The sequence below is a fragment of the Sus scrofa genome, chromosome 5 (genome assembly GCF_000003025.6).
Source record: "Sus scrofa isolate TJ Tabasco breed Duroc chromosome 5, Sscrofa11.1, whole genome shotgun sequence".
Lineage (NCBI taxonomy): Eukaryota > Metazoa > Chordata > Mammalia > Artiodactyla > Suidae > Sus > Sus scrofa.
This window is the reverse complement of record NC_010447.5, coordinates 91,737,741-91,760,780: the sequence shown is the minus strand read 5'-3', so window position 1 is coordinate 91,760,780 and position 23,040 is coordinate 91,737,741. Positions and strand designations below refer to the sequence as shown.

The following is a 23,040-nucleotide window of genomic DNA, read 5'->3' as shown; positions in this document are numbered from 1 at the left end:
ACATTATCATTATCTAACATCATGTCGCAAAGAATGAATTCATTTGTTTATGGTTTGAATTCCTTATGAAGGTCAACTTTATTAGGGGGGTAATTTGTTGATCTCATTCACTAAATTCCTAATACCTACGCTGTTCCTGGAGCATAGTAGAAGCTCCATAAATATTTGCTGAATGAATTAATGGAAAAGTTACAGACGGAGGCACAACAGAGGGAGCTGTCGATTCTAGCTCAGAATTTTGATATTTTTATTTTTATTTTATAAGATTGTCCTTTTGTGATAAAGTGTATTAATTCTGAGGAGGTTCAGAAGAATTTATGGCAAACGGACCGAGTAGCTTAAGGTGAATCTGAAAGATGTGTCAGTGTTTCCAAACAGAAAGGGCATAAAGGGATCCCAGGAAGAAGAGACAGAGTTTTCATAGACACCAGAGTGAATCCGCTGCCAAATGGTAACTATGGTTGCAGTATCATGTGACTTAGTACAATGCCAGTGGGACCTGGCAAGCCTGGTAAGGGACGCAGCTCTAGAGGTAACCAAGGACCAGCTCACACAGGACATGCAGCATTCTGAGTTACTAGTATGCAGTTCATGGAGCCTGGAGCTAATCCTGAAAATGATGGTACAAAAACTGAATAATCTTAAGCAAGTAAATAAGAAAGGACCAGCTTTATATGTTCGAAAACTCACTCTGGTAACATTGTGGATGATGAAGTTAGCAAAGCATGAGACTCTTTAGAAATCTAGGTGATAATTGAGCAAATCATAAAAATGAAATAAATGGTGGTAGAAATAGAAAGGGATTTACTTGAGACATAATTTAAAGATACATTAGCTAAGGTTCTGAATACATAGAATGTATTCTATTATAGAACAGCAGTTAATTTTAAGGGGGACCAGAAACACACATAGGTGACACCCTTTAGGTCAATCGAAATGTGAAAGAGGAGCTCCTGCACAGTAGAAGTGGAAAGGGGGGGTATCAAAGTAACATAAGATGCCTGGGACTCTATTAATTTTATGTTGCCCAAATTTCTACTTTTTCCTACATATGTTGTGGTTCAATCTCATAACTTATCAGGAAACAAAATCTACTGAATGCATGAGTGAGTAAAAAAATATACCCAGCTAGATATTTAAAAAATTAACTTCTGTTTATTTCATATACTTTATTTCATATGCTTAAGACATGTCTAAATTTTATAACATTGTTATTTTATACACATTTTTAGTTCCTGATGGTAAAGTTGCTTTAGTGTTCATTTTTAACTCCAATGAAACTTTTTTTTTTTTTTTTTACTTGCGGGTAAAATGTTAAACAAGTATTTATGATGGTTGCAAAATCCAACCAAAGAAATATCTAAGGCCATCATTATATAAAATTACAGCTATAGAAAAATCCAGAACCCAAAACTTAAAAGATCACAAGGAAAAAAAAAAAATCATAGTCCTTTGTAAAAGCAATGTTTTAAAATCTCCAGTATTGCTGAAAACAGTTATTACCAGTGGAGAACTTTTAACTAAGAAATCAACATTCCTCTGGTTCAGCTGGTGGTCTATTTTCCATGTGTATTTTCTGTACTTATTAGGGCATGATAATTCCTCACAAACCTCAAAGCCCAAGTACATCATAATTCTCCTTCACCATAAAGACATGACTTCGCCTTGATTTTTGAATGGAGATGAAGAAGGACTTGTCTTATTTTCCATCCCCGCTCCCTTCCACAGATCAGGGTCTATAGTTGAGTCTCCTATGAATCAATCTTAGGAAAAAAAAAAAAACAATCCTATGCATCATTGCTTTAATCCATCATGGGGTTGTTTATCCAGTAGGAGACAAAATCAGAATTGTTAGCGAGATAGTCAAGAGAAGTTCTTGTTTTAAATTCACCCTGTTTTTGACCATTTTCCCTAGGTACTCTCTTAAAAAATTGATCAAAGTAAATTCAAAACCATCCTCTTGATAGAGTGCTTTTTTTGAGAGAGATAAAGGAGTACAGGTGGGCAAGAAATACCTATCAAGCAACTCTTGAGTTAGTTTGGTGACAGAAGTGGTGCATGATATTTTTGTGAAGTCAACATTTTTATTTCTTGCTTATAGATGAAGAAACTGAGGATTAGAGAGTTTAAGTAAATTAGAATACAGGAAAAACGTTTATTGTCATGGATGTATATTGCAAACACCATGCTTTCTATTTTGATTCCCTAGAGAAAAGGATGTTTCTGCTTTTCAACTCTTTGGGATTCCAATGGCGGGATCACACTAAGTCAATGTTTTTATTTTTATTTATTTTTTGTCTTTTTAGGGCCACACCCACGATATATGGAAGTTCCCAGGCTAGGGGTCCAATCAGAGCTGTAATTGCCAGCCTACACCACAGCCACGCTGGATCCTTAACCCACTGAACAAGGCCAGGGATTGAACCCACATCCTCATGAATGCTAGTTGGGCTGTTAACCGCTGAGCCACGATGGGAACTCCTAAGTCAGTGTTTTTAAAGATGTGTGTCTCTGAGTGCTAGTGTAGGAATCACGATGTCCCTTAAAAATTGGAATCCTATGTTGCATGATTTACTGGGTCTATAAACCTGTGGCATTGTGTCTGGTAATCTGCATTTAGAAAAGCATTTCAGGAGTTCCCGTCGTGGCTCAGTGGTTAACGAATCCAACTAGGGACCATGAGGTTGCGGGTTCGATCCCTGGCTTTGCTCGGTGGGTTAAGGATCTGGTGTTGCCGTGAGCTGTGGTGTAGGTCGCAAACGCGGCTCAGATCCTGTGTTGCTGTGACTCTGGTCTAGGCCAGCGGCTAGAGCTCCGATTCGACCCCTAAGCCTGGGAACCTCCATATGCCATGGGTGCAGCCCTAGAAAAGGCAAAAAGACAAAAAAACAAAACAAGAGCATTTCAGCGTGCTGATTATACACTTGAGATGTCAGAAAACATTACCATAACTGGGGTGGGAGTAGGGGGATGAAAGAAGTGCAGATAAAGAGTTTGCAGTATCTTTTCCTCCCTAGGGCTGTCACAATGAGAAATGGGGTCTGGTCTCTAGAAAGAGGAGCTGTCCCCAAACAGGATCTAAAGAGTGTCTCCCTCAGAAGCTTCTACAAGAAATACTACTCTGTGCTTTACTTGGTCCTTGCCAACCTACATTAATAGGAGGGATTTTTTTTTTTTTTTTGAGTTACAGTTTTTCTTTTTAGGCTTAAGAATACTATAGGACTTTGGACAGAGATAAATCAAAGTTTTTTATTTTTTTTTTTAAAGATGTGGATTGTCAGCTGACATTTTCCCTAAGTGGTATAGAGACAGAGCTTGCTTAAGTCTATAACATTCTCTCTAAAAGAGAATTTATGGCACATTCTCTACTGCTTCTTGACAGTAGGTTTCAAATGATTGATGATGAATTTTCATAAAGAGCACAAGAAAAATTTATTTTTATCTCTTCTATGTTAGAGTTTTATTGAGAGGAAATAGATTTTAAATTTATACCAAGAAATGACTTGAATGTCACAGCTTAAGGAACTTATCTTTATGGAGAAAAGACATGACAATCAAAAATACACAGTATACCTAATATACTATACCTGTCACACATCAGCCAGTTGGGCCAGTCTTAATTGATAATAGTCCTTTGATGATACAGCATTTTACCGCAAGATAGCGTTCACTACAAGTGTTCTGGCCTTCCTGAGGGGAGAGGGGCTGAAGATTGAGTTTAATTAATTGCCAGCAGCCAACCATTAATCAGTCATGATGGTGAATGAAGCCTCCATAAAGACCCAAAAGGATAAGATTCAGAGAGCTTTTGGATTGGTGAATCTGTGGAGCTTTGGAGAGAGCAATACATGCTTGGAGCAAGGCTAGAAGCTTAGCACCCTTTCCACACACCTTGCGTTATGCATCTCTTCCATCTGGTTTTTCCTGAGTGATACTGGTTTGAAAGAAATAATCTAGTGAGCAAAGAATTTTTCTGTTCTTTGAGCCTCTCTAGCAAATTCATCAAGTCCAGGAAGAGGGTCTTGGGAACTTCTGATTTATGGCCAGTTGGTCAAAAGTGGAGGTAACAACCTGGGCTTTTAACTGGCATCTGAAGTGGGAGGGAGGGCAGTCCTGTGGGACTGAACACTTAACCTGTACAATCTGACCGTCTCCAGGCACATAGTGTCAGAACTGATTGGAATTGTAGGACATAGTTGGGATCTGCATACTATTAAGTACATATTGTCAGATGTGTTTAAAACTCTTTACAAGTGGATGCTAGAAGCAGACACTTTGTTTAGTGAAAGATTCTATTTAACATAAGTAAAATATTACAGGCTAGGGATATTTTTTGAATTCCAATCTATTCTCTATTTTCATTTGAGAGATGAATTTCAAAACAAGTCAAACACGGTGATGCCATTTGCTATGTTTTATTTTGCTATTAGCTTGTTAAACATAACATGCAAATAATCAAAAAGAAACATACATATGACTTAGAGTGAAAAATACCTGTAGAAAAGTTTCCCTAGGTAAGTATAGAATTCCTAACACTAAAAATACTACTTTAAGTGTATGTGGTTTCATGAATTTGGTCTAGTATTTTGTAAAATGATTGGTCTCAAAATTTACCGTCTATTTTTCAGCTAAACAAATTTGAACATTGCAATTGGAACAGTTGAGATAATTTGCCTTGAGACTGTAAACATCCAGATGATGTAATCCCTGCTTTTTGGCACATTAAGTTAAGGTTTAGGATTAATAAACCTCGACTGACTTCCATGAAACCAGTACAAACTGTACATCATTTGATAGTAGAGATGTAGAAAGCAATAAATTTACAAATAAAGCATTGTTTGGTGTGTGTGTGTGTCTGTGTATTTGTGCTTGTGATGAAATAGGCCTGCCTTTCATCTTTTCTTTTAAACATGTAGTAAAATGTTTACAAAACATTTTTCCCTCAGAATTCAAAATTCATGGAAGTAATAATCAACAACAAAAATGAATACTATAAAAACGGACTCACAAATAACCATAACCATAAAATGCTGACCTAGGATATACCTCAGTATAGTTGGAATTAGTAGATATTAATTAACGGTGATTTCATTTGCTACGCGTAGACACTCATACATGTCAGGTGGTAGACTAGTTTGGGTGATGCGATTGCCATCCAAACGCAAATGTTTGATCTTGGAGTAGGATAATGGTCCCAGGATCTTACAGAAGCTCTTTACTTCAAACTCTGGAAAATTAAAGAATGAAACACATCATTTTTTTAATACATGCACTTGAAACAATCATTTTATCTATAATGATATCTATTAGGACTTCTTCCTCCTTCTCGGGCGTATCTTTGAACGTGTACGGAAGGGATATTTCAGACTACCAAACAGCTGGGAAATATTTAGTAAAGAATACCTATGGTAGATCAGGAAATTCAACGGAAATTTTCAAGGAAAAGAACTTTTTTTTTCAGCAAATAATATTTGTTTATTTATTTATTTATATTAAAGTATAGTTGATTTACAATGTTGTGCCAATTTCTGCTGTACAGCAAAGTGAGCAAAGTGACCCTATCATGCACACACACACACACATATATATTCCCTTTCTTATATTACTTTCCATCATGGTCTATAGAATTTAAGTTTTAATTGATAAATACTTGATGAAAGAAAGACAGTAAGTGTGTCCTATTATCTAAGTATTATTTTGAAATATTTAGTGTAGACTAAAGAAATCTAAGATTGGTGCTACTATAGGAACAATCTTACCAGTGGAAGCATGCTAGGGTTTTGTAGCTTAAAATTAAGAGGGGTTAAATAGACGACTTCTACAAATTTTTCCAACAACCACACTTCATGACAAAGATTGAAAAGTCCAAAGCAGAAACAAAATCATGGAACATGCACAGTCTCAGCCTGCGTCCTTCCCTTCTGTGATCAAAAATCTGCCACAAACGATTTAGTTTTTAATGGGCACTAAGACTGTTATTAGATTACGTGATCTATGAATGTACATAGAAGTCTCTGTGGTTGGCCAAGGCTATTTCATATTAACTTCACCTGGTCCTTTATCGTGTTTGTTTGTTTTTTCTTATTTTGGTCATGACCTCAGCATGTGAGCATGTGGAAGTTCTAGGGTCAGGGATCAAACCTTTCAGCATGGCAGTCACAGTGCCAGATCCTTAACCTGCTGCACCACAGCAGAACTTTTTGTTATTTTTTTTTTCATTCTCCAGCTCTAGCTAACAGTGACTTCAGTGGAAGCACAGAGACACTGCAGTCCTTTCCTCTAAGATGCTGTCTTTAGTAACTCATCAGTCAAACTCCAGGGATCTTGCTTATGGTACCCACTTCTGAGAGAGTATGGAACAATGGAAAAAAAAACAAGGACTTAGGTCTATAAGAGTTTTCTATCCCTGCCATTTACCATCTGGAACATGTATCTGATCCTTTTGTCAGATATAACATACCCATCACACTGTGTCGCTTGAAGATTACACTAACTGAGGTCCATAAAGCACTTCACACAGTGCTAGCACATACTACCTACTAAATAAGTATTGGTATCCTTTTAATATTTTTCTCTCTTCTAAATTGCTTTACCCTACACAGACCTGTAACTAAGCTAAGGTTTCAAGTTGCAAGGTTGAAATATGAGAAATAGTTTTTGACACTATATTTCCTTTCATCAGAAAAACATTAAGGGGCTTGTTCTAAGAGAATGTGGGCAATTGGTATACATGATTATTATGTGGCAGAATCAACTCACTCGAAGATGCACAGGCAAAGTCAAATAGCAAGACTCCCTGAAATGTGGATACCGAAGTATCAAGGATAAGAATGGGAGAAAGGTAACAACACATTTCCAAATGGCTGTAGGTGCTGGGCACTGGGGTTTCAGTCTCATCTTGGCTGTGAGTGGCTGTTGGCATTTCTCCCATAGACCAACTGTCCTCGCTGCTACCTTGGCTCTTCCTTTTTAAATCATACAATGAAAACTGGTCCTTCGACCTCCAAATACCCCTCCATCTGTATTTCTCCCCTTTCTCGTCTCAGAGTAGAAAAGAGTCTTTCCTTTGGAGCTAACCTCCACCCACCAAATCTAATGGATTTCTTCAGCACTCCAACATCTTAAATCCCATTAGCATGCTGGCTTGTCTGAGCATCCTTCTTCCTAACCACAGATGTTTGTGATGTGGGACTGTATATTGCCACATAGTGAATGTTCCCTAGCTTAACTGTGTATTGTATGACAAGCAAGCTTTCCAGATACAAGAAAGAACATGTGGCATTGCAGAGTCGGCAAGCATGGTCTCCAAGAGAACGCCCCAACCCTATTAGGAGTTATATGAAACTCTGGCAGAATTATAGAATATCATATTAATAAGGCACATTGCAGGTTTTTTTTTTCTTTTCCCAATAGGAGTGTCAATATCCTTACCCACTATGACAAGAGAACCAACTTTAAACTGAAAGATGTTCAATTTAAATAGACTATTTGGCAGACAGAACTATTTACTGTGTGAATCAATGCTTCCCACCTGAGTTTTCATTTAAACAACTTCGTCTGTGAATTACAGTTTTTTTTTTTCTTCTGCCAACATCACTTAAAGAGTAAGGTCGAGAATGGGGAATGTTATTGTCCCATCTGGAAAAACGTCCTGGAAGACCAGGAGAGTGCATAAACACCCCAGGTGGATCAGGTCAAACTCCAGCAGACAAATGAAAGATAAGCTACAGCAGTAACAGAAAGGAAGGAGAACATTTGTGGGAAAATCAAAAGAGGCGAAGTGTTATGTGTAAGCAAAGAGACTCTGTAACGCGATTAAAGATATTCTAAGCCCTTATCATAGTTCTCCTTCATGCTCCCCATGGTCCTCGTAAGAACAACGTGAGGGCCACACACACTGTGATAGAGCAACAGGGATAGATGATGCTCCTGGTAGCTGAGTAATATGTTGAGCCCTAAATAAAGAGGTCAGAGGAGACCATGAGTGTACACAGGCTGCCTGGGCGGGGATAGATGTAAAAGCCTCTGCTGGCTCTGCCTCTTCTGGGCTTGTTGGTTTCTCCCTCAGCTACACCTTGCTTCTGAGAAATAAATGTAGACACACATCGAAGTCATGGAGGAGACAAATGAAAACAAACATCAAGAGATAACACAGTAGGATGAATTAGCCCAGAATATTAAATTGAAGAAATGAGTGTTTACATTCTGTGACCTTAATGGTTTCTTATCTGGACTCTCCAAAGAAAAGCCAGATATTGGATGGATAACAGAGCTAGAATTCTTCTGTATCCTTAGAGAAATCTTATTGTTGGCATTTTCATTTCTTTAAATGGAGCCAAATTGCAATATTTGTGTTGCACCACTCAGATATTTAAAGGCTTGAGGAAACATCAATCAAACACAGGCACAGCTCTCTACTTACTTTCAAGTTCATTGACCTCCAGGTAATAGTTTTCAAGGTTTTCATTGACAGTCGGTATGTTTTTAAGCTTATTGTAGGAGAGATCCAGCTCCAGCAGAGATGATAAATTAAAAGAATTTCCAGGTATTCCACTATCAGCCAGTTCATTATGAGACAAACGCAGGTACTGCAGGCCACTGAAATGCTTGAAATACTCATCTGGGATGTTGCTGATCTTATTGTTGTCTAAGTAGAGAGTTAGAAGAGATACTGGGAGGCCAGAAGGCAGTTTGGTCATCTGATTGAAGCTCAAGTCAAGGTATTCGAGCCCCTTAAGACCTCTAAAAGCCGCTGAAACGGCATCCTCTTTCAGCTGATTGTGTTGCAGGTGGATAAAAGTCAGGTTGACCAGTCCATCAAAGGAGCCGAGCTTCGAGATTTTGTTATTAGTGAGCTGCAGGTCCACCAGGGATTTGGGGAGTGGGCCTACAGACTCGGTCAGATTGTTGTAATTTATATGCAGCTTCTTCAGTTGCTTCAGTTTAGAGAAAACTCTTCCTTTTATTTTGGAGTTTTCTAGAAGGTTATGATCTAGAATGAGCCACTCTAGATCAGTCACATTTTCAAAGGCCTTGTCGTCGATATGGTCGATCTGGTTGTTTCTCAGGTAAAGGTACTTGATTCCAGGAGGCACCATTGGCACGCTTTTCAATTTCAGCTCATCGCAGTACATGGCCGTTGGGTAGCTCTCAGGGCAATTGCATTCCGGGGCACAGTTGGGCGATGATCGCCCATAAATCGAGAGGGGGAAGTAATAATCGTCGTCATCATAGTAGTGGCCACTGGCGCTGCCGATTGTCGCCAAGAGGAGAGTAAACACGCCTAGATGCATTTTTGGTAAATGCTGTGAATCCTGCATAAAGTGGAAACACGAATTGTTATAATAGTGTACTTTCAGGAAAAGTATACGAAGAGGAAAGAAATGCCTTAGAAACGTGAATTTTACTGTTTTATAGTGCTCTTGGACTGCACCAAGGATAGGTTCTTAATTCGCTTCTAAGTATGAGCATTAGGATGCACAATCACAACGTGTGGAGAGATGACCGGGTTCCAGGGCAGATTGCATACACACGCGCCCCCTTCTGGGCGAGCCGGGTCTAACTGTTCCAGGCCACCTCTCTAGGTCCTAGCTTATTTACAGGACTTCTGGGAGAGGTCTCTGGGAGGTGCCTGTTACCTACCACATTAGAACCCTGCTTCAGGACACTCTTTAAAACCATAAGAAACAAAAACGAGAAAACAATTATAAACTGTATCGTCTACCCTGCTATTCAACATCATTAAAATGTCTCATGCAGCAAACCCTTCCTGGGAACATGGGCAATCAGTGATTTCCTCTGGAGGAAAAGCTGTTCCTTTGTGCCTGCTGGTGAGGGGGTTGGGGGGAGTGGCAGAGTCCTTTAAAAATGTCTTTATTGTTGCTGGTTCTGAGGAAGGGGAACAGAATTCTTGGCGGGGGGGGGGGGGGTTTTTATTTCAACTTTTGTTAAACGTTCTGTACTTCTAGGCACATTACAAAATGGTGTTCCAAAGTTAATATTTAGTATATGACTTTTAGTAAAGCTAATGTTTATTAATCAAGGAAACGTCACATTTTTGAACCTAGAAAGAGCTCCAAGTGGTAGAGAACAACATTCTTTTCAAAGTTTTGAATGAAAGTTTTCCTTTCCCTCAATAACTCCCACACTGTCTACCTTGTTCAGAATTTAAGAATGCAGGGTTCGCTTATCTGGATTTCAGTGCTGTCACAGAGCGGAAGTGGGAGCGATGTGGGAACTGAGGGAAATCTGTTTTAAATAGTGAAGTGAAGAGCCCTGCACAAAAGGATAAAATGAAGAATAAATTGAAAACAGTTTGTAACTGTTCTCACACGAACCTGTTTCTAAGGTGAGGTTCAATGCAGTGCATTTCCCTTGCTTAGGGAAGTGCAGGGTCAGCAATTTATGTCCAGGGAAATAGGATGTAGGAGTTAGACATTCGTAGAATGTCATAGCTGAGAAGTTGGTAATTCTGGGAGAGAAACTGTTCATGAAGAGCAGGATCCACATTCCAATAGATAAAATAAAATCTCTTCCTGTGAGAAACATGGTAGAAGGTTTTGTGTCTGGATAGTTTGGGATAAGCAGAACTGTCTACTATCAGGCATTTTAAACATCTTTGCTTTAACTTAGAATCATAAAGCCCTTTATTTTAGCAGATCAAACCCTCAAAAAGGTTGTGAGAATCACTCTGATAACTGACACGATGTAGCCTGTAGCCAGATGCTTAGTAAATTATTCCCTAAGATTATGATGGAGCCATTTAACTTAGCTGACAGGACTTGGCCATGAGAACAATTGTATCAGGCTAATGTAAGTATTCTTTCTAAGTCATAGTACATTAATGTTGTAAAGATTTGTCTTACTTCATTAATGTTTCCTCCTTATTTTAATTAAGTATACACTAAAACAGACATGGTAACAGTAATGTGTATTGAATTGTAATGAAAAAATGCTTACATATTTTTTGGTGGAGTCAAAACAAGGGCTCTGAATTCAAAGAGAGTTTGTACCCATATAATGACTCCACTATGAAGCAAAAACATACTTTACTTTCCCTTAGTTTTTTTCAAATACCTCTGGCTATGAAGGAAATATTTTTTTTTCCCAAAAAGTAAAGCATGGTTCCCAGAATTTCTTTAAAACATATTTCTGTTTCTCCACACACATCCAAAACCCAAATCTTTACAATTAACAAAAAGGAAATAAGTAACCCATAAATGTCTAAATCCTTTGGCTCACATTTTATAACAGCATCAAATGTTTATGGCAAACTGTAACAAATTATAACAACATACTTGTTGCAAAATATTTTCATTACTGATTGAAATGGCCTTTCTCTGCTCCAAAGTTAGGTACTAACAATACTCACATATATAACTAATTAGCATAAAATAGCAAACATCTTAAATGCCATACTTTTTCATTATGTCTACTTTTCTCAGTCCAACCTTGAAACTTCTATCACTTCCTTTGCTAAGCAACCCAGTATATAACTGTATGAAATGTATCTCAAATCCATAAATCATGGAAAGTCTATTAAGCACAACGTGGAAGTAAATGCTCAAAACTGTGGATTTGCTGTGGAATAGAAATTGGCAAAGTTGCTCTGGAATTTTTTTCTGTTCCTGTTACAATAACACTGTCCCAAACAGTCAGCATCCCCAGTGCTATAGTTAAAACAGCACTTACCTTACTGTCTTGACACTGCTTTCGTTAATTCTTAAAGCAGATGCACTATGGACAAGAATCCACCAATATATGCTGTAAACTCTGTCAGGACGGAACTGGCTGCCAGATTCTTCAGTGATACAAGAGCTGAGGGGGGGGGGGGAAACCCAGCCCAGTCACGCCAGTCTCTGAATGGAGTTATGTCATTGTGGGGATCTTGCGGTGTGGCATGCCAACACTGCTCTCTAACGAAGTGCAGGTGGACTTGGTGAGCAAGGACAGCCCAGCTCCCTCCCTATGGAATAAGGGAGAGATACATGTGTCTGGAACTAGCCCAAATACCATAGCTTTTAACCCCAAATTGAGTCCTGCTGCAAATGAGGCATCTACAGTGAGAACATTTCTCTTACAAAGCCCTTTCCTTCTCTAGCTGTGGCAACAATTCAGTGAAATTCTCTCAGCCAACTAGCCTGTTCATCTAAAAGTCTCATAAATCAACAGAATAAACAATTTCAGGAAAATGCAAATGAGCAGGCCCAGAGGATTTGAATCCTTTTTCTCATTACTCTTGAAATCTATGTTGATGTATTTGGACTAGCTTAATTTTTGACCAAGAGGGAAACTTACATTGATTTCTAAAATATTGAAATGCTTCATTTATATATATTCTGATACAAAGGACTAAATAGCAACATTTCCAGTTTACTTATGTTAAAGCAAGCTCGTTTTATGCTGATCAGATCTGGAACCAATCAGTAATATTCTGCCTGTTTCTTATTTTGTGGATTTAATTTAGGAATTCATCCAAAACCCTTACTTGGGGATAGAATTCTATAGCTTGCTGCCAAAAAACATAAAAGAACATGAAAAAAAAAGTATACTAAAAATATCACAAAATAATCATTTTTCACACAGTACTCTGTCCTTGCATGCTAGCAATATATTTTGTTTTTTTCAAAACTAAAAGTTATGTAAAGTTGTAATCTCCCAAAGGCCTGGTTTGATGTATCTTTCCTTATCATTTCCTGATGCATACTTCTAGAAAATGAGATCTACTCAATTCCTTGTCTATTTCATTTTGCAATTGTATCAGCTTTATTTATAGGAATTTTTCCCTCCAAACTTTCATTTCCTCATGTTTATAAGTAAGAAATCTTAGAATAAGATACTTTCAGTTGCCCCATTATAAGTTTTTCCCATTTAAAAGAACTTAAATATGTCCCTTTTTTTAGCTCTCAGACCTGCTGAAAGTTATTTAATCTTCATGATCACTAATGTATTTGCCTGAAAAATTAATGTTAGAATAAATGCTTCATTTTTGTAAGAGAAATGTTAAAAAACAAAAGATAATCCTGAAAGTAACTCATAGAATTATAAGGTGATTCATAATAAGTGTTTTAAGAAAATTTTATAAAGGCCTCGGTTTTATAATAGAGGACATTAAAAAAACTTAGAAGAAATCAAGGGAAAAAGTCATCACACATAATTCAGTATCTCATTGTAAAAAAAGATAGCAAAAACAATGCTAAGCATCAAGTTTTAAGTATGTCAGAAACTATAATCTGAGATTTTGTTTGAAAAATTCCAGCTATCTACTCCAAAGATTTTTCTTTATGAAGCAATCAGTGTATTGTGGTGTCTATAATAAAGTTTTAAATGCATTAAGTGGATTAGCTCATTGTGAACCTAATATTGTCCATATATACTTTTTTCTATAAAATTAGTTCTGTGAGACCAATCATTGGATAATGTTGCACATTTTAAGGCATATTTCTTGGGTCTATTAGAAATAGTTTAAATTAATATTTACAATGTATCTACGTTATTCCATGCTTTATTTTCAGAATTTTCACATATTTCTAAGTTTAAATTCCATGCTTTAAAACCCATATAAGAATTATTATCACATTTTCAAAGATGTAAAAATAGAAACTCACAAAGTCTAAATGATTCACTAAAAGTCACCTAACAAGTAAATGGAAGAACAAATCCTGCACACCTTCACCCACTGGAAAGAGGGTGGACAGGATGGAGCTGAGACAAGATAGTTGATCAGTTTGAAATCTTTTATGGGCACTATTACTATCAGTTGAGAAAAGATTGAAATATTAACTAAGTAGTAGTTTTGAAAAGGTAAAAAATTAAGCAATTGTTTCTTTCTTTGTACATCACACACTCACATTCATCCACACTCCAAGTGCACACTTTAGACCTTCTGGGTGAGGTCTGAGCTTTCTATCCTGGTGAATGTGTTACTGTTCAGGGTTCTTATCCTCCTTAATCAATAGAAATTGATAAGAGGCAAGGCAAGAAACTCAGGCAAGGCTTTATTGGGGCCCCTGCTATAGCTGGAAGGATTGAAAACAAGCAATATGCCCTCTTGCTCACTCACTCTCTGAGGGAGAATGAACTGGTTCCTTATACGGTCCAGGGATTGGTCCAGAGGAGTGGCTTAGGTGGCTTGCCCACCCTTTTGGCGGATGTGGGCCGTATGTAGTACATCCTGCTGTTGCTCTTTGATCTTCAGAAGTGGCAGTTGGTTTTTAGGTTTTTTGTATACTCTTGTTTATAATTTATGCATGCGCTCAGTTATTTTTAGAACTTTATAGTTTCTTTGTATTTTCTTGCTAGAGTAGATGTTTGTCCAGGTGCAAGCACTGCAGCTGCTGCAGCAAAATATCCCAAGCCCCAGGTGCCAGGCTGTCTCAGATGAAGGTCAGGTCCTTTGGAGGGATGGATGTGGAGATTTCATGAGAATCTATGTTAAAATGATTAAGTGGCCCCTCAGTCCACCAATTGGATTCCTTTCCATTGGCCTCAGGGGACCAGCGAGGATGATGAGAAATGTGACTGTTTCACCAACCTGGTTCTAAATCCAACCTCGAAGCCCTCCGGCTCACTTGATTGTTTCCTGTCATAACCATTCTGAGAAGTATGACCGAAAAGTAGTAGTCGGAATGTAGTAAACAGTCCACATTTTGTGCAAAGAAAGGTAAAGATTAGAAACTTTCTCAGGCGACCTACAAGGAGTGAAAATGAAGAAAGTATGTGATCTGATTGCTTTAGTGTCTTCTTCTATGAAATGGGTGGGATGGGAGGTCCCATTGTGGTTCAGTGGTTAACGAACCCAAGTAGTATCCATGAGGACATGGGTTCAATCCCTGGCCTCACTCAGTGGGTTAAGGACCCGGTGTTGCCGTGAGCTGTGGTGTAGGTCGCAGAGAAGGCTTGGATCCAGCATTGCTGGGGCTGTGGTGTAGGCCAGCAGCTACAACTCCACCTCAAGCCCTAGCCGAGGAACCTCCACATGCTGTGGGTGAGGCCCGAAAGAGACAAAAACAAACAAACAAAATGGGTGGAATGATTTCCTTAGGAAGAATTTTGAGCATCAGAGTCATAAGTATAAAGTCCGTGGTGTAGGGCTTGGTAATGTAAGTGTGTAATACATTTAAATGGTTAGTATTTTATAGATATTATTAGTTGTTATTCATAGAGTCATAGAACCACAGATATGGAATGAATCTCAGAGATCATCTAATCAGTGGATTCTGTAAAACCAATTCCCCAAGTTCTGCTGCTGGTCTTTTTCTTTTCTCATGTGAAAAGTTAACCAGTACACCATCCAAACAAGCTACAACATTGTTTTCCCTTTGTGGTGGATGGATGGCATTCCCTGTTTCTCCACATACTGATTCATGACTATGCATCTACCTAAGTGAAGTCATCTGAGAGCACAGAATAGAATGAAATATAATGACAATTCCCTGCTAATCCAGAAGAATGTTCTATTCTTATCATTTTGTACACTGGGGTATCTTTTAATTATAAATATAAAAGTTGTTTGTTTTAGCACATTTAGAAAATGCAAGGGAAAAATAAGAAAATAAGAATTTCAGCACATTTGGAAAATACTTAGAGGGGAAGAAATGAAAGTGAATATTCTACCCTAGAGATAACCATCTTTTGGTGTTTTTTTCTTAGAGTGTCAGTATGTACACACACAAACCAACAGACATGTTGGTTTTCACAAAAATATTACAACAATAAGGTTAAAGATTTGTAATCTTTTTCACATAACAGTAAGTTGTGGATAATTTTCTTAACATTAAATATTATTCTCTGATGTCATTTTAATTAATTGTTTTAAATTTTGTTATATAAATATGCCATAATATAGTTCTTATTTTTTAATATTACAATGAATGCTTGCTTTCTCTTGTAATATGTAAATCACTGTCACATATAATGGAATTTTTTCTTCAAATTGGTAGTTCCTAATTTGTCTGTTCTGCTTATCTCAATAGACACATTTTAAATGAAAACACCATTTTAGTAGGTACTTTATATTTTTTTATCAAATCAGGCAATAAAGGAGTAGATTTGAATTCTTTTCTCTCTTCACATAAATCTTATTATAAATAATCTTATTTTATTACTTATTCTTAATTTTAGCATTTCTTATGAACCACGGAACTGCCTTTCATCTTCAGAGTCCTTATGCTTATATGGATGTATATTTTTAAACTAACTCTACAATTGCTTCCCTTTCTCTTGGCAACTTGCATGAAAAAATATTTTTAGAATTATCAATGATATTATAATATCAATTATATTTTGCGTTAATTTTTTGCATTGTAATATGCTTGTATGGTATAACATGCTAAAACATTTAACAGCATACCAGGATTTAAAGTTAAATGTAAAATAACTCTCACCCAACTGACTTTCCAATTTAACTCCCCAAAAATAATTGCTGTTTTAGATTTTATTATTTCAGATATTTCAGACATGTTCCATATACTCAACAGAATTTCATTTCTTACTCCCTTTTTTCCTACATGTCTTGTATTTTCACCTAGAATATTTATCTTATTTTATCTTATTAGTACATATATCTCTGCATCATGTTTTATATGAAACACTATTACATGGGTATAACAAAAATTACTTATGTTTTTGCTCAGTGCTGAGTGTTTCAGTGGTTTCAATGTCTTCTCTTTGTTGTTTTTGGTATTTACTTGTTATGATGCACAATGTTGTGGAGCAAACTTTGTGCACTAGTGCAACATAGCTTTAGGAAAATTCTGAAAGTGAAATTTCTGGAGAAAAATGCATGTACATTTTAAGACTTTGCGGTTATTGTCTAATTGTTGTTCCGATTATCACTTCCATCGATGGTATATGAGAATATATTTTCACCACTCATTTATGAAATTTGGATATGTTCAAATTTAACGTTTCTGTGATCTTGTTCGAGCTTTATTTACTAAATAATATTTGGTCATGGTAGTCTCCCATCTTTATTTCTTAAGATAACAATAATGAATTCATTATGTATTAACATAAATAATGTTTTTATTAAAAAATACCCTACATTTTCCAAAATACACATAAAGGAGAGAAATTATATTTTTGCAAATCTATTTAATAAAGGGCTTAATAGGCAAGAACTATATTCTTATAGCTGCTTCTTCAATCTGTTGCTTTATGTTGCTGTGTCTAAGAACATATGAAGAAAATTTTGTTCTAATATTTACTTGGGAAAATGAGTGTATTTATAGCTTCTTAAAGATAGTTTCAAATGCTCTTCTTTAATAAAACATCAAACCTGTAAAAATGGTAGTTGTAACGTGAAAACTGCCATCATGTCAAAGAACATTTTTACACTGTTTTTTCTAAAATTCATATTTTTTGCTTGAAAGTCTCAACTTTATCAAATATTGTATGTGAACTTAAAGACACATTTTGGTTTTGGAGAATATATTTGTGAAATAGCCTAATCTAACAAATCATAGTTTTTAGTCAATCAATTTTTTTTCTTTTTTTTTGTTTAATTTTTTTGGTCATGCCCACGGCATGTGGAAATTCCTAGGCCAGGGTTGAACCCACACCACAGCAGTGACCTGAGCCACTGCAGTGACAATGCCAGATACTTAAGTCACTCTGCAACAAGGGAATTCTATCACACTTTCAATTAAAAATAGTACTCCATAAAAAAGTAGATTCAGCTAGAGTCATCTAGATTTGTTCATTTTTAAGACAAAAGTACAATTATTCAGATATGATATTAACTCAGTCTTAATGTTTTGGATAAATCTTTATCTGGATGATTTACTATGATTTCTTTCACTGACTTGTCATCCAGTGGGCATTCATCAATGTCAGCTTAGTCTCTCAGCATTTGTCTACACTTTTCAGTCCATGCAGTATAGTTTTCCCAGTAAAATGCTCAAGGACTTTTCATTTCTACGTTGAAAAGATATGACAAACGGAGTTCCCGTCGTGGCTCAATGGTTAACGAATCCGACTAGGAACCATGAGGTTGTGGGTTTGATCCCTGGCCTTGCTCAGTGGGTTAAGGATCCGGCATTGCTGTGAGCTGTGGTGTAGGTTGCAGACGTGGCTTGGATCCTGCGTTGCTGTGGCTGTGGTGTAGGCCGGCAGCTACAGCTCCCATTAGACCCCTAGCCTGGGAACCTCCACATGCCACGGTAGTGGCCCTAGAAAACGCAAAAAGACAAAAAAAAAAAAGATATGACAAACAATTTTTGACATTTAGAGTCTCTTACATTTGCAGTTAAATATTTAAAAGTTCATTTTTTCTTTAAACTTTGAATGATGGTTCTCGAGATGATGCCGTAACTCAACTGGTACTATAAAACCACCTAAAATTTTCTGTTGCAGAGTTCCCACCGTGGCTCAGTGGTTAACAAACCCAACCAGCATCCATGAGGATGCGGGTTCAATCCCTGGCCTCACTCAGTGGGTTAAGGATCTGGCGTTGCTGTGACCTGTGGTGTAGGTCACAGACAAGGCTCAGATCTGGCTGTGGTGTAGGCTGGCAGCTACAGCTCCAATTTGGCTACAGCTCCAATTTGGAGTTATTGATATCTATAAATACGAGAAATAATGTGACTTTCATCATATTTCTTTTGCTTATTTCCATTTTCCTTCACTATTGTTAGAGTGGATTCCTCCTTCTCTTGACTTAGAGAATTCTCTGATATGCCAGTTTTGTGCAGTGCAGCTGTTGTTTGAGAAAGAAAGTCTTAATCTTCTTTGCTAATTACAATGATCCATCTTGAAATACAAGGATATGTTGATTTTATTTCATTGTAAAATAAAACATTAAATTTGAAACACTGAAAAGTGGGATGGATTGGGAGCTTGGGGTTATTAGATGCAGACTATTGCCTTTGGAATGGATTAGCAATGAGATCCTGCTGTGTAGCACTGGGAACTATGTCTGGTCACTTATGATGGAACATGATCATGTGTGAAAATAGAATGTGTACATGTATGTGTAACAGAGTCACCATGCTGTACAGTAGGAAAAAAGTGTATTAGGGAAATAATTGATTACAATTATAAAAAAAAAAAGAATAAGAAACTAAGGCTGAAGGCTTAGGTCTAAGGTCTAAGGCCCAGGTCTAAGTTTCTCTGTTTTGGCCCTGGTAAGAAACAAATGAACAAACTAACAAAAAACTAATAACTTTAGTCAAAATTTAAAAATTTAGAAGCATTAACAAAAAAAAAAGTTTCCAAATACTAGTGCAAAACAAGACCACAAAGTATAATTACTTCTTTTTGGTCACTTTTATAGACACACAGACAATTTGAGGATTTCAAAACAATGATTTATTGAATAATAGCTAAGAAGAGAATTGTTAGCAGATGTAAATAACGATGGATAGCAAGAGCTCAGTATTCTTAAGAGAACAACCTAAATCAATCTCTAAAAATACAGGAGTTCCTTTCGTGGCTCAGTGGTTAATGAATCTGACTAGGAACCATGAGGTTGCTGGTTCAATCCCTGGCCTTGCCCGGCGGCTACAGCTCTGATTAGACCCCTAGCCTGGGAACCTCCAAATGCCACGGGAGCGACCCTAGAAAAGGCAAAAAGACAAAAAAAAAAAAAAAAAGAAAGAAAGAAAGAAAAAATCTCTAAAAATACATTCATACCCCACACCTATGTCTAGAGCAAATTCCAGAAAACGTAAGTACACACAGGCAAGTAGATTATTAGTCATCAGCACACCACCACCACCTGTCATGTAGTCTCTGGAAAACTACTTTTCACTTCTGAGATAATTACTATGAAACATGCAAATAACATGTTAATGTTGTCATGAAAGTAATTTTTGCCCTATGAACTCCCTGACAGTCTTGAGGTTCATGATCCAGCTTTGAGAACTGCTGCCCAAGGCCTTTTCTTGTGGGCTATTTGTCACTTAGGTCTGGCTGCCTCTGGCACCCAAACTGAGGAGTCATTGACTTTCCTTGACTTAATCTCTATTATTTTAACATATCATCATTTCTTGCCATTTACCACTCTGAAATTATTTTAGGTTGTTTATTTTTTATTAGTGTCTTTTATAACTTTATCATTTCCACAAAAATAAAGACTTTATTGGTCCCTTAGATTTGGCACAGGTCCTCCATGTATATTTGTTGAATGAACAAAATACTTTTCAGGAATATTCCACGTTGTGTTGAACTTGTCCATTTTTCAGATGAATTTTCATTTACATGTTTATAGCAAAAACAATACTGTTGGATTTGAATGAAATCGCATCGATTTTATAACTCAGTTGAGGAGAAGTTGACATCTTTAAAATATTATGTTTGTATATCCAAGTATAAATTGTTTTAGCGTTTATCTAAGTGGGCTTTTTGTGAGTGTGAATACCTAGCTTTTAACTGAATCTGTATAGGAAATTAATTAACTTTTGAAAACTCCATGCTGTTGACAGAATTATGATGGAATATGATCCTACTTTAACCATTGGAGAATCTAAAATCGTGTATTTTTAATCTTTTTTTTCAGATTTAGTTTTCTCCAGATTATCTTGTTTCTATTACTGAACCAACCAAACCTAGAGGATACAGTTCTATACTTTACAATGCTGAATGGATTTCAATTTTGTTGTACAGGATAAGCAACAATAACTTCCTTTTATTTTTTCATGACAGTTGCCAAAGCACAAGAAATGTGCTCATGGCATTATAGTATTTTTGTTTTGTTTTGTTTTGTTTTTCAGACTACAGTAAACATTTAATGAACATTAATTCTCTGTTTTCTCCTTCTCCTTGTCTTACTGGAACTTTGCACATAACTCTCTTGATCACTGCATATTATTGGTTCAGCCAGTTAAATTTGATCTAGAGGCCATCTGTTAGGGTCAATTTGGTACATTTCTCCTTTTTTAAAAAAAGTTTTATTGCAGTATAGTTAATTTACAAGGTTGTGATAATTTCTGCTGTACAACAAAGTGACCCAGTCATACATATACATGTATCCATTCTCTCTCAGATGCTTTTCCCACATAGATTATCACAATATACTGGGTAGTGTTCTCTGTGCTCTACAGCAGGTCCCCAGTGGCCAGTCGTTCATACACCTCAGCGTGCATATGCCAGCCCCAAACTCCTAGTCCATCCCTCCCACTTCTCCACAAGTTAATCTGACGGATCCTCTAAAGCTCACAAGACAGATTCAGGCCGCTGCATATGAGGCACATCTGCCAGATATTATGGTCTGTATGTCTAATATCATATATCTCATGATTATGCATGTTAAGGGATGTAAGTAGAGTGAAATAGGAAGTGTAATAATAATTTAAATACAAAAATTTAAAAAGTGCATCAAGATTATAACAACTAAACCTAGAAAAGTGAAGACATCAGAAATCCTGCCTTCTTCTACTCCTCAGTAACCTGTGTATGTGTGTGTGTGTGTGTGTGTATTTACCCAATACATTCTGGCAGCTGTATTCTAAAACTTATCTGCTGTTTGAGTTTGAGCAATTCACTTTGCCTTATTTTGCTTATCTTTAAAATGGGAAAAGTCACGGCACCTAGCTTACAAAGCTTTGCTCGAGATCTTAAATGTTAGTTACCACGACTGTTTTTAAGGTCCACCACTTTCATCCTGTGTGAAAGGGAGTGACATGGAAGGTAAGCACATTATGTAGGAGCAGCAAGTTTCCTGAGATGGAATCTTTGCTTCTGTCTTTTCTGTTGTCTGCTCTGCAACTAACTCTATGTACATAAACACTAAGCTTCATTTTCCACTTTTGTAGAACAGAATTAATTACTTCCATCATGGGGCACGGTAAGATGATCAGATAGTTAATTTATTACTTAGAACATTGTAAGCATACAGTGATTTATTTTTGTAAGCTAAAACATACCAGACTAAGTTTAATATTCATAACTGATTAGTATTTACATTAATATTTACATTAAACAACATGAAAAAGCAAATTAAAATACAAATTATCTTAGGTATTATAAGATAAACTAATAAGATGCAGTGAAAGAGAATACAAGCACTGGAAAGCAGAGAAAACCTCTCTGCTGGATAAATAAATATTTAAACTAGGAGGAAAAAATGAAGACGAGTGCAGAGGTTTCAGAATTTTTGAGTGAGGGGCAGGTGGTAAAAGCTGGGTGGTTATGCGACATAGAAGTTGCGATTGGACCTGTAATGATGACCAGGTCACACTGGTCGTCACAGTCCATACTATACATTTTGGATTTTCTTTTGTTTTTAATTTTTTAAAGTTTTATTGAACTATAGTTGATTTACAATATTTTCATCATTGCTGCTGTACTCACTTATACATGTACACACATCAATTCTTTTTCAGATCCTTTTCCCACATAGACCATCACAAGATACTGGGTGAATTTCCCTGTACTATACAGCAAGTCCCCAGTGGCCAGTGATTCCGTATATCACAATATGCATCTGTCAATCCCAAACCCTCAGTCCATCCCGCCCCACAACATCTGTCCCCTTCGGTAACCGTGTTTATTTTCAAAGTCTGTGAGTCTGCTTTTGTTCTGCAGATAAGTTCATTTGCATCCTTTTTTTTTTTTGACTTCACATATAAGTGGTATCATATGATGTTTGTCTTTCACTGTCGAACTTCACTTAGTATGATAAGCTCTAGGTGCATCCATGTTTCTGTAAATGGCATTATTTCATTCTTTTTATGGCTGAGTAATATTCCATTGGGTGTATGTACCACATCTTCTTTATCCATGTCATCTCTAGTTCCAGTCACCATCTTCAATTCTTGCCTGGACTAATGCCGTTGTGACCCATTGGGCCTTTCTCCTTCCTCTCGTCATTCATTTGGGACACTGGTGATTGCAGGTAGTTGAATGACTTCAGAGATTGTAAGCACTGAACTTTAGAGATTGTAAGCACTGAAAAAAAGTTTTATGGAGCTACCCCCCAACATGCAATTCAAATTGAAAATCAGTTGAAATCTATCAGATAACCGTAAGATGGTTATAAAAATTCGGATTTGCCCCTTGAAGGAAAACCAAATTATTCATGTATCAGTCCACATATAAATT

The 23,040-nt window shown here is 36.8% G+C and overlaps 1 protein-coding gene across 1 annotated transcript; it reads right to left on the bottom strand.

Moving 5' to 3' along the window:
• On the bottom strand, positions 4,400–11,910 carry LUM (lumican). Its single transcript, NM_001243339.1, is given in 3 exon segments — positions 4,400–5,227; positions 8,423–9,314; positions 11,692–11,910. Coding segments are annotated over 2 exon segments (1,026 nt in total). The 5' UTR covers positions 9,294–9,314; positions 11,692–11,910; the 3' UTR covers positions 4,400–5,072.